This window comes from Spea bombifrons, chromosome 2 (assembly GCF_027358695.1).
Source record: "Spea bombifrons isolate aSpeBom1 chromosome 2, aSpeBom1.2.pri, whole genome shotgun sequence".
NCBI classification, from domain to species: Eukaryota; Metazoa; Chordata; class Amphibia; order Anura; family Pelobatidae; genus Spea; species Spea bombifrons.
Window position 1 is genome coordinate 121,246,440 of NC_071088.1, and position 16,734 is coordinate 121,263,173.

The 16,734-nt window shown below is 39.5% G+C and overlaps 2 protein-coding genes across 2 annotated transcripts in view; one reads left to right on the forward strand and one right to left on the reverse strand.

The window, feature by feature from the left end:
- The window catches only part of ATP7B (ATPase copper transporting beta), a 36,069-nt gene extending 24,266 nt beyond the window's left edge, over window positions 1-11,803 (reverse strand). Inside the window, exons 1-2 of the mRNA XM_053456321.1 lie at window positions 11,578-11,803; window positions 7,599-7,748 (exon numbers count right to left, since the gene is read on the reverse strand). Coding sequence (XP_053312296.1) covers window positions 7,599-7,721 — 123 coding nt within the window. The 5' untranslated portion in view covers window positions 7,722-7,748; window positions 11,578-11,803. The remainder of the gene's footprint in view (window positions 1-7,598; window positions 7,749-11,577) is intronic.
- Window positions 11,804-11,917: 114 nt separating this feature from the next.
- ALG11 (ALG11 alpha-1,2-mannosyltransferase) lies at window positions 11,918-15,799 on the forward strand. The gene is made up of 4 exons (XM_053456322.1): window positions 11,918-11,992; window positions 13,113-13,346; window positions 13,805-14,730; window positions 15,408-15,799. Exons 1-4 carry the CDS (start codon window positions 11,958-11,960, stop codon window positions 15,677-15,679), a joined length of 1,467 nt encoding a protein of 488 aa, XP_053312297.1. The 5' UTR covers window positions 11,918-11,957; the 3' UTR covers window positions 15,680-15,799.
- Window positions 15,800-16,734: the final 935 nt, after the last annotated feature.

A 16,734-nucleotide genomic window follows, 5' to 3' on the forward strand; every position in this document is an offset into this window, starting at 1 on the left:
TGAAGCTAGAAAAATACTTTTTTTCATGGTAATTAAATTTTCTGTTCTCCATGAACACAGATACAATATCACCGTATAAAATGGAACAATGTCTTGCAGGGCAATTATAACAAAAATGACAGTATATGAGATACACACATTTATTTCATACATACACGCATTATTTATATATAAATTGAAAGGTTTCTCAGCAAACAAAACATTATTGAGAATGCAATAAATCTCATAACGACAACGCTGCCCAAACATTAAATACACAAAATCAAGGGATCATACACAAGTGCATCTGTTAATGTCACGTATATGATCCAGTGCAATAAATGTGAAACAGATCGTTATATTGGAGAAAGGGAACCTACACAGACACTCCATTAACACAAAAATAATAACTGCACCCCGGTCGGGCCACCGTCTCACCCAGAGCAAGTTCTTCTCACAATGACCAAACTTATCGCAACCACCTTGTGATCTGTATACCTTATCAGCCGCTATTTGTCAAATCAATCTCGATATATTAAAGATGATATTTAAACATACATTGTACGTTATAGCTAATAACTTATATATGTGTTAATTTAAAATATCTGCTAAAGGTTTCAGGTACTACCATTCCCCCCAGAGTCACAGCCCAGGTGGGAACCTCACCCAAAATGTTTCCCCTTCTTCCAAAATACTGATGTTAATTGGAAATCCCCAAAGAACCGCATTAATACCGATCAGATCCTCTGCAATAAAAGCCAACGTACTAACCTGCTGATCGATGCTTCCAGGTTCTTCGGTCTTTGCGCACATGTCTATGTCCCCTTCCGCTGCGGACCCATTTGGGGGTACACAGAGAACTCCAGGTACCTCGTCGCACAACTTGCGAAACGATATAAGACTTATGTTTTTGTCGTCCATGGTAGACGTACCTACTTTGGCCAATTTATTCTCTATCTTGTCCTTCGACATTACCATTTTCAATGAAATTAAAGTCTTTTCAACAGCACAAACATACAAATTATTAACCAAGATTAACCAATTATTAACTGCGTAACCGAGAGGGATTTAAATCGATGTAATAAGATTAGCACACAATGATTGTAATCCAAGCCTTTATAGCCTTGGAGCTCTCTGCACTCAGCTATTTACACTTGCACAACGTTAAGATTCTGCCCACTAATTGCCATCTCCATCACTGCTTCCAGACTGGCTTTGCACACCTCGCTCCGGATGAATCAGATGAGGCCGTTCCTTTCGTGCATGGTAAATAGCAAGTATAGTAGGCGTGCCGACTGAAAGAGCCAGGACCGTGTGCACAAACGTCACCCGGCCGTCCAGTTGCTGTGTCATGCAATTTTTATGTCTAATCACAAACTGATCGTTTCATAACGCTTCCAAATTAACTTATAAACTTATTAAAAGAATTGGGTAGCAAAACATTTTTCTATAGAAAAAAAAAATAAATTTGTAGAACAATAGTAATGGTAATAAAATACATTCAAGAATGTTACAAAAAATTGCACATAGTAAATTGAAGTTGTAAAGAAGTTGCAGATGTAAAGAACATTTACCGTACATGCAATGCAACTGTGTTTTTAACAATACTATACAAAAAATACAGAGGCCATAAAAGAGAAAATTGCTTATTCTTTTAGATTGTATGGTTTTGTCTTAGTCTGATTTACAAATTGCTGTTGCTATATAAAAGATTCCAATAATATATTATAATCCCTGCAAATAAGCATTCAGAAGTAAAAGAAAAATGCATATAGAGGCTTTATTGTGTAGCATAGTTGACTTGATCAGTAGAGAAAACGAAGTCTAGAAACAGCGATAAAAACTACATACCAAAGACTGTTCCAGAATAAGATATGATGTATTTGAGATATATATATATATGTGTGTGTGTGTGTGTGTGTGTGTGTGTTATGTATGTGTATGTATCAAAATCCAAGCAGATTTGATGGATAGTTTCTGTTGGGCTTTTGGGTTCTACATACATAAATACATATATATGTAAAACCCGAAAGCCCAATAGAAATAAACTATTCTAAATCTACAGGGATGCCCGTAATATACAAGCAAAAAAACCCTGCCAGCAGAAAGCCCAAGCATGGTGACATCAGAGTGATGTATTAAAGGAGTTGGACAGCCTCAGAGACCCTGGAAATCTGCTTATCATTGGACCCTAGTTAAAACTCTATAACACAAGTCAAAAGCAGGAACAAAGACATTTCATTGCTGCTAGCTTGGGGCACATAACTGGTTAACTGCGATAAAAGATTACATGGGCTCTTTTGCAATGTCAGTGTAGTCCATTGTTTACTCGGGAATCAAGGGCAGCTTCTTGCAGAAATTCGTATTGATTGGACTGTATGACCGAGAAACCCATGCATTTCAATGTCAGTAATCTGACAATACAGAAGGTTCTAGAAGGTCCAGAATCCCCATGACAGTGTATATGCAACCATTTTTTCATCTGACTCCATACATATACCATCACCTTGCATAAATACTGCACCCCACTACCTCTTTATCTCAAGTATCCATTCATACCCCATGCCATATGTAAAGTGCCATGTACATAATAATATTAATAATAGTAGTAGTATACCTAGTAATGATAAAACATAATAAAAAATCTGAGTAACTGACCCGCAATATATATACAAATCTACTCGGCCAGACACAGAAAGACCAGAACAAACACATTGAATCTGAGAACACGGCTTCTCTTTGCGCTTCACGCTGAGATTTGCTATAATAACCTTAGCTGAAGTTCTAGAATCCTAATGACAGCGTATCAGTTACTATCTTTTCAGCGGATTCTCACACCACTACCTCGCGTACCAACTTCTCTAAATCTCGGGCTGATTTCGTGCTGCCACCTAATGGTTAAAGGGCACCACCACTGATTTCTTTATCCATGACATCACATTTATTTATATAGCGCCAGCAGATTCTGTAGCGCATTACAATCAGAGGCGGGAGGATAAATTTAGAACAATAATATTATAGGATAAAAATAACTTTATGGGATAAAGTTTGTAGATGACTTTCCAAACATACATAAAAAGCACTCAGACGCCTCTTGTATTTGTAAAGGATATATAAAGGATATAGTCCAGTCCAGAAATAGATGCATTTTGAAGTGGTGTCTATTCACTAAAAAGAGAGCTGATAGGAGTGTCTGCGGGAGAGTTGTGGTTTTAACACTTTCACTGGTCAACATGAAGGGACAACCTTGGTAGGTTTCTACAGCAAAGGCTGAGGTGGCCCTCCATACTGTGTAACCCAAGAGCTGATGAGACTTTGAAGATCCTACCAATTTAACTACACATTATACTCCTGCTTACAAATCATTTTACATTTTGAGAAAGGTGATGGGGTCGCCAGTCATTTTTGGAAACTTATATTTCATATTTTATGCTTTTGCAGTTTTACTCACTGCCTTTTTATAGTGCTTCAAGATAAACTTAGATCTAGATATACTTTCAAATCATTATTTGTCGTAGAGGAGGTGAGATTTTATTGCAAATAATGCTTTTTTCATTAATATTTTTTATTGGAACTATATACTTGAACCATATACAAATTAGACTGTAGATCTGCTACTAAATTTCATTAGCTTGGGAGATAACATACAAGCAGATCGGCCCGCTGAGCAACCCAGTGTTGCTCAGCTGGCCCCCGGACCAGAAAATCTGAAGGTGAGGTAAGGCGGTACGAGAGAATGAATGAATGAGCGAGTAAATGAATGGGGACAGAGGTAGCAAAGGCAATGTACCTGCTATATGTACTGTATTTTTAAGTGCACCATGTTCATCTATATTTACCTGTACATATGAACAACAGGTTTCTGTGTCAATTTGTCTCTAGCAGTGCTACCCCCCCAACCCCCCCTCCCCCCAAATTCCCTACTCAGAACATTTATGACCCTCTGGAGGGACACATACTTTTACAACATCTCACCCTCCCTTATCAGATCTGGGTAGTAAGCCCCCCCCCCTCCCCTGCCACACAACATTGAATTCTATGTGTCGTTTTGCTCAGAAATGTTTTAGAAATGTTTTAGATTTGAGAAAGGGAGAAGACCTCCCGAAAGCTTGTCATTCCAAAATTCTGTTAGTCCAATAAAAAAAGGTATTATCGCAAGCAACGTATTTCATCTGTTATTTGATATTGACACCACTGGACTAATACTAATACGGCTACAACCTCTACTCTCTCTCTATATATTAGTTTCAATTGCAAGTCCTACCTAAAACTTAAGAAGTAAACCCGCGTCTGTTGGTTTCTTAATAAAAACCCAGAAACCAGCGAAGTTGATATTTGTGTTATTGTCCATATCTAATGATCATGTTATTTAAGTAAAAAACTTAAGATATATTTCTTCCTGTGCGCCCTAGACTGGTAAAACTTCATGAGTAGAACAAGTATAAGGTTTGAACAAAAAGGGCTCACAGTATCTGAACTGTGTTTATTTATTAACCTGTTCATGACCAGTCGTCTTTAATACCCAAGACTGGTGCTATTTTACCATTTTCCCCCCACAATTGTTCAACCATGCATCCCCCGTTCTGTATTTTAGTACCCACAATGGTGATATAGGGTTTTCCAAATCAAGTATGGCATTTTCTTTTGAAATTATATATCTCACAATATTTAGTAACACTAAGATAAAAAATTTACAGTAAATGGCAATTTAATTGCAAAATTGCATTGTGTAGCCATTTACATCCCCAACAGTTCAACTCCCAGGATACCAAGCCAGACTGTATGACAAATATGAACCGCTTGTTTTAACAAAGTTACTGGACGACCCATTAGCCACAACTCAGAGAAACCATTCTTAACCCCGCGGTGCCATGAAATCCAAGTCAACGACCAGACCCATTACTGACTGTGAAGCTCATCGCTGCGTTAAATAAAAGAGACACTTACTTTGTAATCTCTAGCTGCACCATATATCTTAAGGGGGAAAACAAGCTGCATGTTGGCCTCCACAGTCCACCGAGAACCCGTAGAACAGATCAATGATTCTGCATAATAGTCTTAGTTTAGCGCTAACTAAAAACCAAGTGACTGTCATGAGGAGCCAATAACAGCGTATAGCGGCATATTACTGATGAGGACGGCCCGGTAGGATGTGAGGAGTTTGCTTTCTAAATCAGGCTGCTTTTCACTGAATGGAATCACTTGTCCACTAATTGGCTAAAAAAGCTCATTTGTGTGCCTGGCTGCATTAACTGGGACATATTTTAAATACACATACAATGTCATGGTAAATGTCAACTGTAGGTCCCTTGTAATCTATCTACGTTTATTTTTAACTGACCATGAGGCATATATACCCCTTCTGGCTACTGGAAACTACCACTCCCATGATGCTCATTAAAGGGCTTTGCATAATGGGAACATTCCCCCAGCATGTTCCTTTTAGGTTCCAGTTGTGACGGTATCATGGAATGCTTGGAACAAGGTTCTTTGGGTGGCAGGAAGCAGGAATACTAAACCTAACACAAGCAAATTAATTATATCATACATAAATAGGGATGCTTATGAACATACACACACACACATATATATATATATATATATATATATATATACCGTATTTGCTCAAATATATTATAATATCCCTCGTCTTATATTCGGACCTCAAATGGAGGTCTGACTATAAGACTAAGATCCAGATCCCTCGCAGCGCTGCAGGGGACCCAGATCCTCCTGTCTGGCAGCCAGTGAAGGTCTGCGCGATGCGTGCAGGCAACCTCCGCTGCTGCCGGCACTTCTTCTGGGGGCTTCTATGACGGAGCACCAGTGTGACATGACCTTCTGGTTCTTTTTTCATAGAAACCCCGGCAGAAGTGCCAGGCAGCAGTAGAGGTTGTCTACGTGAATCGCGCAAACCTTCACCAGCTGCCCCTCTAGACACCAGGCATGAAGGAAAGCCTGGGGATGCAGTGGCATATCAGGGGGCAGAGTGGCATATAGGTGGGTATAAGGGATTTTTGGGGGGGGAGAGTGACATACAGGGAGGCATAAGGCATATCTGAGGATCAGGGTGGCAAGCTGGGGGAAGATTTGCATAATTGCGGTTAAAAGGCATATCTGGGGGCAGAGTGGCATATAGGTGCTATAAAGCATATCAGGGAGGCATAGTGGCATATAGGGGTATAAGGTATATACACACACGTATACATTGATTCTTATTTCTTATGCAAGTTACATATTTGCACACACACATATGTACATGTATATGTATGCATTATTAGGCAAAGTTTGAAATGTAGAATGGGATGCTTCTGCTTATTGGAGGAATACGAAGCGTCTGGAACTCTGCACCGGAATTAATTTTCATACTCAAAAGGTGGTTTTAAATTAAGATACATGTCAGATACATGTCTTACATCATCGAGGGCTCTTTGGATCAGAGGGTGTCCAAAGCAATTTAAGGAGCATTCAGAAAAGAGGAATGGAATCTCAGGTTTTTAAAAATGTTAATTTCATGGGTGTTTTACTAGAACAAAAAGTACCATGTCACTTGACTTTGGACAATATCTCAGCAGGGGAGGAGCGGGGGGGCAGTAATTGCCCCTAGGCTGCTCTTATGTAAGGGTTTCAGCCTACTACTACCAGAAGCCTTTTAACGGGGTTAAAATGTGCTGTTCATGTAAAGCGTTGCCCTGCAGCATGTATAACTGAGTAACTGATTGCTTTCTCAAGTTCACATATCCCACACGGCACTGCTGCCTTTTACATGTGCTGCCAGCCCGTCACCAACGAGAGTATACTTATAGAAAATGTATAACGCAGCTATGGCAATAAAACTGGAGGAGCATCCCTGGAGTAAGGCCAGCAAGACCCCAAAACATCCAGTACCCACCAAAGGAGCAGACAAAAAGGAGGTCAAACAGGACCAGTTTGTAGCAGGTGGCAAACAGGCGGTGGTCTGGAAATGGCGATATCAATCAGAAGTGAACGACAAGTTAAATCAGGAGAGAGACATTCAAGCAGCCAGTTGGTAGCATGAAACCCTGGACCATGGAAGAGGCATTGTGCTGAAGATCCAGAGATTACAAGGGACTTTACAAAGTAAGTTTACTAACAAAGTACTTTAATACGCGCTCTTTGTTGAGGACGCTGCCAGCGATGTCCCTTGAATGGACCAGCCGGGTGTGATGCTGCTGAATGTGGCCTAGTGATACCTCTCTATCTCTCTAAAGCTCGTTTGTTAATGTTAAAACATCTTTAAGACACTCATCACACAATACAGGGCAGTACAGTCAGAGATAAAGGTTAGGTTATCAACTTTAGCCACGGAAAAAGACATAAAACAGAAAAGTTATATTTTTTTGTGACATACAGATTCTTTTTTTAACGTTCTTCATGCAGTTGTTAGGCTGCAATCATTCTTCTGTCTGTTGACCATATGGAAACTGTAAATATAAGGCACAAATGTCTTGAATAATGTGCTAACTGATCACTGGAATACATGCTGCTTCTCGAGAATACCTGACATGTGTCCCTTAACACAGGGCCCAAGTCTCAACTTGCCCCTCCAGTGTCCCACAAAAGGGAAAAGACACGTAATAACCACTTGTATGTCTTACCTCGCTTACGTGATGATGTCTCAAAGCTTTTGCGGCATCCTTTTTAAGACCTTTTTCTATTGCACTTAGCAAGCAATTGTCCTCCTCCGCACCTAGCAAGCGTTCTTCCTCTTCCACAGACATTGTTTGGAATCCTCAGCTCTTTTTACACTGAAAACAATGCAGAGTCTTATTAAGAATAATAATAAAAAACACATAGTAGTGTGACATACATACAGCCCCCACTATATAAAACACTGTATAAACAGAAGTTCAAATAAGAAAAGTTACGAGACCTGGCTGTCCTTTTTATTGCTTCAAAAAGCTTTTCATTTCAGAGGAAGCGGATGACGAGTAAAACGCACGTAAAAACAAAAAATGAAAACACGTCAGAAATCAAAGGTGAAGTTGGGATAGATTCTGTTTACTCATCAGAAGAAAGCTAGAGTTCAAGTGATCATCAGCTGTCAGAACCCTCACCGCGCTTAAGTACATTCAAACAAAAAATGCAGATATCTTGTAGAATTGGAGATCTATCGTATCTGTTGACCTTAATCGGAAGCATTACTCCCGAGTGATGTATAAGTCCATCAGTATTGTACAGCGCTGCAGAATATGACCAATAAATAATAATTATCCGGTGGTCTACAAAACGTCTGTCTTTGTCTACAATATTCTTACTCAAATCAGACCAAAACCCTAAGGTTATCTCATAACTGCTACCGGACTTTGTTCACTGGACACTCCATGGATCTTTAAGAGCCTTAAGCTGGCAATCTGCAGAAACCGGTCCAATGGCTATGGAGTTTGGAGCTGGAGAGGGCCTAAGGAAATTACCGAGGAGCAATGTCTGTCTCCCAGGGATCCAGCTGAAGACTCCAACTTTATATAACATGTCTGTCACCTGCGGGTATTATCTTTATTGGGCCTTCTATCACCTTCACTTTTTGTGGGCCTTGTGATTAGTCTCCACACACACCTCGGGTAGAAATGTGTTTGCTAGGTGCGCGGCGTGGGGCGCTGGCTCTATGACCACAGCAGGGTTTAAAGATTAATCAGGGAAGTAAACGCTGGAATTCTGAGTTCCTGTTATTATATACACCAGAAAACTATATATATATACATACATGTATTAATTAATAGTATATGAAGATACAGAATTTATATAAAAAAGGTGAACTAAGGATAAACTCGAAACATTTGATTACCATATTTTATTTTGAGGTTACTTCTGCTAGACATGGATGTACCAGAGACCTATAAGTACCTCATGAGATACCCCTGGGTACTTTTGAGGTTGGAACACCTTTTGGCCTTTAAGAAAAATCCTTTGCGGGTTGGAATAACAGATATCCCACTAATGACATCCATTATGGGGCACAAAGAGCTAAAATGAGTCTGCAATTTCCAGTTTTAATGAATATTGCCAGTATACTTTTGGCAAATCCACACGGATACAGACTGTTCCATTGAAAAACACATTCTAAAATATTTTGTGAATGGGAATGTTTGCCATTATAGAAATATCTACTGTAACTTCCAAAACTTTCAAAACTAGCAAAATGAAAACCCAAATAGCCTACCTTTTTTCCTCAGTGCCTCAACAGGATACCGGTAACAATGGCTGTTCAGGGTTTAAAGATCTAAAGATGTCCAACCCTACTTCAGAGTGTTACGGAGGAGTGATGACTAAACATCATGTTTAGATGGGAGTGAGTGGAACGTGACTGGCAGCGGCCGGATAATGACTTAGATGTGGGTGGTTGTAGAAGGAGATGGCCACAACTACTAGAAACCTAGAGAAGAGGGCGGCTATGGTCAAGATGACCCAACTAAGTTCCACCTTGGACATGGCTGGCCCACCGTTTGCTTTGATGCACCTTTCTACTTTGCACAGATACCCCCTAAACTGTTCTTTTAAAATTCTAGGTCGCTTAGTTAATTATTTCTCTAGAAGGAGCAGAACCATAATCAAACACAGGCAGAATCACATTTTCTAGAGAAATTACTAAAGATCAGCCGATTTATGAGTGTTTGATATTACTTTTCTTTGTAATTGTCCTCTTGTTTGATACTAATCCATATCTCATTGTAATGTTAGTGTAGCTATTGAAAACGTGTATACAAGAAAATGTGTGAAAGAACGCAGCTCCTTTTTTCCTGTGTTAAATACTAAATAATGCATATTATTAGGCAAATTTGAACTCGGTTTGTAGTCAGACACGCTAAACCTGAGCAAACGGGTTTTGTTGTTGTCCAGATGGTAACAGATTGAGTCAATAACATACGACGGCAAACAGGAGAAGTGGGAGAACCTTCCAAAAGCTGCGTAAGTTCATACGGACGTATCCCATGAGTTCGTGCCATTCCACCTACTCTTTAATGTTTATTACTACACGCAACTTTAGAAACTTCATTTCTAGGACAATTAAATTCCCAAACCCTCCCCAGACATAATTAGTGTTGTAAAGGTTTGCTTTTTTTTCAGGGAATGCTTGTCATTTGACACAGAAAGCTGGTACTGATAGCTCGTCACAATGGAAACTGAAGGGTCTTAAAAGGGTTTGTTTTTTTGTAATGTTTATATGGGATTAACCTTCAAAAGAAAAACTATACTGACATTCCCTAATGGTAGAGAGTACAGCTAAGGTTTTGTGCGAGCTGGACCAACACCTTTAATTTTACACGGATTGGCGTAAATTATGACATCATAGAATTTATTAGATCATGGAAGGCAGAGAAGAACCATTCGGCCCAACTATTCTGCCCATTTTAAAAACTCAGACCTTAATCAGTCCTTGGTCTCATCATGGATCCAGGAGAGCCATGTGCCTATACCATGTGTGTTTCAATTAACTCACTGTATTAGCCTCTACCACTTCTGATGGGAGGCTGTTCCATGTATCTACCACCCTCTCTGCAAAATAAAGCTTCTTTTACATCACCTTCCTATATGTCAAATAACTAATAAATCTAAAAACCCAAAGCGCAAACTTTTCCTTTTTAGTGATATTTCATGTACATTGTTGAACTTGCTATAAACATTTTCCTACATTACAATAATTCATATAAGAAGATACCCTTCTTGTAAAAGTGTTATACAGATCACCATTCTGTCCTGGCATTGCTCCAACAAAAATAAGTCAGAAACCTACTTTTGTACACATTTCCAGATTTTCTTTTTCTACTGACCTCTCCGCAGCCCTTCCAGAGTAAATACATTTTGGGAGAGAGTAATGATGACCTCTAGGACATGAAAAATTTGTATGAAATGTTCCCAAAATTGAATTACTCACCCAATATTTACCGAATGTCATCACTGTTACAAAAAATACGGTATTTAAGTCTTGTTAAGAAATAATCAAACAAACCTTAGTTACAAAAACAACTTTTCTGGTTACATGATGAGCACAGTGCGGCGTACAGAATAGTCTGTAGACTTAAAAAAAAAAAAAAATAGTAAAATAAATAAAATTATGAAAAACTAACCAGTAACATTAAAACAACAGAAGAAACAAAATTACGCACCAAAGCGCTAAATCTGGGGCAATCAATACAAAAACAACGTTCGGCTCGATACATAAGATTACACATTACAACCATTAACCAGAATTTGGTTCTTTGAACAACAAAATAAAATGTGTTATCCACCTTTTAAAAGCACCGAGTAATATTACTGGCTTTTTTAGGAACGTAATAAAATAAGGATTAGTTAAAACGATAAAATGTAATATAAAAGCCCATTTAGAGTATAGATTTTATTTAATTTACGCGAGCGCGTATTCTGAATAAAGTAAAGGGGAGGTAAATGGGCAGAAAGCTAGCCGTACGCTTAATCTCAACTTTTCAACTTAAAGATCTTTTTCTGTTTTAACTAAAATAAGGGTTTTTTGCCCATTTTTATCGGATGTATGTGTCCTGTGCTGAAATGTATGCAGCAGTACACAGATTAGGATCTGATTATAGAATATAAAGTGTTCGTGTGCGAAGAATAGGTTACCTAAATGCTCCCCTCTGCGCTGCTGCCTCCCAGAACCGCGTATATGACCTGCCATGTACAGTGCTGTGCGCACAGTGCGGGGACAGTGAACTATGGACCCATAAAGCGGCCGATCTATAACAGCGACCTTTTTATACATTGATTTGTTGCTGGTAACAGCGCAGGTAAACCATCACTTACACAACCACAACTCAAGCCAACCAATTGTCATTCATTCAATACCCCGCCCCTAAGGGCGCAGCGACGCCCTGCTAAGTCACCTGACACCTATTTTCTGACGTCACTGGCTCGCTGGCATGCGTTCCAGCAGCAGCCAATAGGCACTCGGGATGTAGGCACGCTGAATGTTGGTGTGACGTGTGCTGCAGTGTCTCACAGTCATGGCAGGTTTGTTTTGCGTCTGCGGGCTGCTGAGGTGAGCTGGTGACTGTGACTTTTCGGAGATGGGGGGCCGTTTGTCTTCATTGCGAGGGGGTTATTGGTTTATCCGAAAAGCGTATGGTATAGAAATAGGACACGTTCACGTGATGCTAGATGAAGTAACCATGTCAACAGCATCCCTTATACTTTCCTGTCTGATGTAAAGTGTCGCTGGTCGGTGATGTCGGGGTTTATTTACTAAAGATAGAGTTATCAGGAGAGTTTGTGGTATTATACATTATTATACATTATGAAACTAGCCCCAGGGGGTATTACGTGTGTGTGTATGTGTATATATATATATATATATATCTATATATATATATATATATATCTGTGTGTGTGTGTGTGTGTGTGTGTGTGTGTGTGTGTGTGTGTGTACGTACAATGTGTTTGTATAGCTAAATAAGTGAGCTTTCTTGAAAGTCTTGAGAGTCACTTTGGTGTGGGCCCTCATGATGAATATTGATTTAAAGGCTTTAAAAACCACGACTCCCTCTTTAGTGAATAACCCCCTTTACATTTTAGGATACATAAAACCCGTAAGTATACTAAGAAGGTAATAAGAACAGAATAAATATCGGCCGCCTTTCCGTAGGACCTTTTTAAATGTTAGAAGTATTAGATCTAGGCTTGCCGCTTTGGGAAGCGTTTCCCTAGAACATGCAGTTTATATAATTTAACCCCTTAATGACAAAGCCTGTACATGTACCGGCTCAAAATGCATTGTTTTCAATGGGTTTAGGGACCGCCCATTGTCCTTAAGGGGATAATATTACTGATATTATTTAGTGGCAGATCTAACTAATAGATTTGATATTTATCTTTTTTGTTTTAAATTTTAGAAACAAGCCTTTAATAATAATAATGGAGTCACTGCTACTATGAGAGTTTTTTTATTGGTATGAAAGAAATCTCACTTTTTTTTTTACTTGAATATTAAGTTTAATTAAATTCTTTTAATCTATATTAAATAAACAAAAATGTTATGGCTGTTGGAAACATTGCGTACTTTAATATAGAAACCTAACCCCCGCCCCCCCCCCGGCATGATTTCCCTCGATCTGTTTAAGTGGTTGCTAATAGAAATTTGCTTTTTCATTTCTCCTCCCAAGGCTGCTGAAGACGTTATTCATCCCGGGGCTCATCGTAAGTGTTATTTTATGCCTTGTCGTGGTCACGGTCCTGCATTGTCTGCGGTTATGGATTCAGCATAAGAAGAAGCAGACCGTACATGTCGGCAAGGATGGAAAGAAGCGGAAGGTCGTGGCGTTTTTCCACCCTTACTGTAATGCCGGCGGCGGAGGCGAGCGGGTGCTTTGGTGTGCCCTGAGAGCCTTGCAGAAAAGGTACCGTAAGTCTCGGTCTAAACGTATTCCTGTTTACTTCTTATTACGGTCAAAGGTTTTTAATAGCAATTTTATTTTAGCATTGTGATAATTAAGTTAAAAAAGAAGAACTTGCCCTAGAATTCAAGAAAACACAATACGGTACTGCAGAGTTTGTTTTGTTTTTTCTTTCTAAATGTAGAACGCATTGTCTTCCAGTCAATTTTATTTAATTTTAAATACATTTACATTTAAAAAAAGGGGGGGGGGGGGACATGAATTAACGCAATGATCGTACACTTGGTAGAAAAATACATAATCCATTGGAAGGCCAGGTGTTTTGTATGTCTCCTGCACACAGGTACATGGGATGCGGCCGAAAGTCTGCATTCATAGCAACAACCTGTGCCTGCTTATGTCGTAGAATAGCTGTTTAACGTTAACATATGAGTAAAAGTATGCTTTTTTGGTTCTCTTAGGTATAAAGAGGCCATGTATGTCGTTTACACTGGAGACACCGATGTCTCTGAAGAACAGATTCTTAATGGGGCGAGTGCTCGCTTTAACATCAATCTAACCCACCCTGTGAAGTTTATATTTTTGGAAAAGCGGGACCTTGTGGAAGCCAGGAAATACCCTCATTTCACCTTACTAGGCCAGAGCCTCGGCTCCATCTTCCTAGGTTGGGAGGCCCTGGTAAAGTGTGTGCCAGATATTTATATAGACTCCATGGGCTATGCCTTCACTTTACCTCTTTTCAAGTATATCGGAGGCTGCCGAGTGGGCTGCTATGTACATTACCCCACTATCAGTACAGATATGCTGTCCGTGGTTCGCAGCCAACACTCCAGGTTCAACAATTCTACTTATATTTCTAATAATACTGTCCTAAGCAGAATGAAGTTAATCTATTACACCCTTTTTGCATTGTTGTACGGATGGGTTGGTTCGTGTAGCGACATCATAATGGTTAACTCTACGTGGACCTTTAACCATATCCTTGACTTGTGGAAATGTAGTGAGTGCACACACATAGTCTATCCACCTTGCGATGTGCAGACATTTTTAGATATTAAATTAAACCTGGAGCAAGAGAAACATGAACGGTCTTTGGTGTCGATTGGTCAGTTCCGGCCTGAAAAAGACCATGCGTTGCAGATCAGGGCGTTCAGCGCGTTATTGGCCACGAAGACACCTGAAGAGCGAGCAAATCTGAAACTTCTACTGATCGGTGGCTGTCGCAACAAAGAAGATGAAGACCGGGTGTCTGGACTGAAAAGGCTTAGTCAGGAACTTGGAGTTCCTGTGGAGTTCAAAGTGAATATTCCTTTTGAGGAGCTGAAGAAGTACCTAAGTGAAGCTACCATTGGATTACACACCATGTGGAACGAGCACTTTGGAATTGGTAAGAACCTCTTGGCAAAGCAGATGTAGTATGTAGGGCAAACGGCAATGTCTCTGAAAACCAACTGTAAATACTTGTTACTAGACTTGTGCACGGCGGGCAACTTCGATGTGGACAAAAGTTTTTTCCACGTCGTTTTTGGGCAGGGAATTCAGTTTCCTAGCCATTTGGCTTGGGTGAAATTCGGGGACCTTTTTTGATTTGGACTGACATTCGGGGGGCTTTCTCAAAGGAGGAGATCCCTGACACCTTATGGACTCCCCTTTAATTATATATATATATTTTTTAATTTTTAAAAGGTTCCCCCAGAGTAAAGACGGTCAAAGAGGTGCAGCAGCAGTAGTAGTAATAGACACTGACAGATGACTGAATTTCCCCAATAATATATATTATACATACTCTATTGTCACCAATATTTATCAATGAAGAATAATGTACAAATGCAGGAAACAGGCGGTTTTCGTAAAAAATTAAGTTTGAACGAAAATGAATGCACAAGTCTACTTGTTACATAGGCAATGACTGACAGTGTCCTGCAATGGTATCTTCTCAGCGGTTTCTGTAGAGCGTCATGCTGTGGAGGGTTAACGTTTGATCGTTCCCAACTTTTCTAGTAAGGTTGTCTGTAAATCTTTGTAAAATACATGATTAATATGACCCTAATATGTGTCTTGCAGGGGTAGTTGAATGTATGGCAGCTGGGACCATCATTTTGGCACACAACTCAGGAGGCCCCAAGATGGACATTGTGATCCCTTATGAAGGACAGAAAACTGGCTTCCTGGCAGACAGCGAGGACGGCTATGCTTCAGCCATGGATCACATTCTCTCTCTGTCCCCGGAGGAAAGACTGGCGATAAGGCAGAACGCGCGTCTTTCTGTCTCCAGGTTCTCGGACCATGAGTTTGAAGGAAATTTCCTCTCTGCAGCTGAGCATCTATTCAAGTGACAGACAGCCTTTTGGTTTCCATTTGTATATATGGCAGAAAAACAAGGAAATATTTTTATATTGGATTTATTGTGTTGCAGATGTCTAAATTAATAATTTGTAAATACACAATTTACATTATGCCTTAAGTCATTTTATCTTTTTTTTAAGACACAGGCCAGTTAAGATAGTGTGGTCACCGTTTTTAAGTGTTACAACCTCTGCCTAGAGCAAGAGAATGTGCGAGTGGCGGACAGAAACCGAGAGCTATAGCAAGCTGCAATAGGATTACTCCCTAAAAACCTTCCAAATCCCATCAAAAAGCCCAGACTATTCCATTCATACAACATGGGCATCCACACCGCATACATATATTTATATATATACATGAAAGAGCATCCACATATACTGTGTATAAACATTTTCACTGCTTCTATAAAGATGCAGGCATTGTGTACTTGGGATTCTCTGTAGCTGAGCGACAAGCTACCTATTGATTATACATTTAATAATGTAAACCTAGATGGCCTGTATAACATAACCAGAGCCAACATGATGTATATAAGCTTTCTTCGTGAATGGTGTTATAAGTCTACACATTACATTCACCACTCAAATCCATAAGTTTTTTCACAGTGGTAGTATTACGGTAACTTCACTATACATTGTGAATGGCCAACACTGGCATATTTTTCTAGCTAGAATGACGTAGCTGACCGGTGTAATACACAGTTAAATCAAGAAATCTCCCTTATTTAGCTATACATTGTATAGCACCAGCCAAGCTCTTCCTGCAGCAGAAGCTCAATGAGGTTGACTCTTAATGTATAATGAAGTGAAAGTGCTGAAACACAACTTTTCCTTCAGCTGTCCCTTTTGCTAAAACTTGTACCCTCAGTTTAAAAATGTTTTAAGAAATTATTTTTAACCATAAATTCTCTAGGCGCAGATTCTACCAACCACAAGTACCCCCCCCATACCATTCATTGATCTTATGCTTTTGGCACATATTTTCCACCAAACGTCAATCATCCCACCTTTTAAAAATACTGTTTTAATGCACTATATTTATTATC

What these genes read in the sequence shown, in the direction of transcription:
- ALG11 (XM_053456322.1), top strand. Translation starts at nt 11,958, where the DNA reads ATGGCAGGTTTGTTTTGCGTCTGCGGGCTGCTGAG. An exon ending in TGCGTCTGCGGGCTGCTGAG is followed by an intron (nt 11,993 to 13,112) that starts GTGAGCTGGTGA and finishes TCTCCTCCCAAG; the next exon opens with GCTGCTGAAGACGTTATTCA. An exon ending in CTGAGAGCCTTGCAGAAAAG is followed by an intron (nt 13,347 to 13,804) that starts GTACCGTAAGTC and finishes TGGTTCTCTTAG; the next exon opens with GTATAAAGAGGCCATGTATG.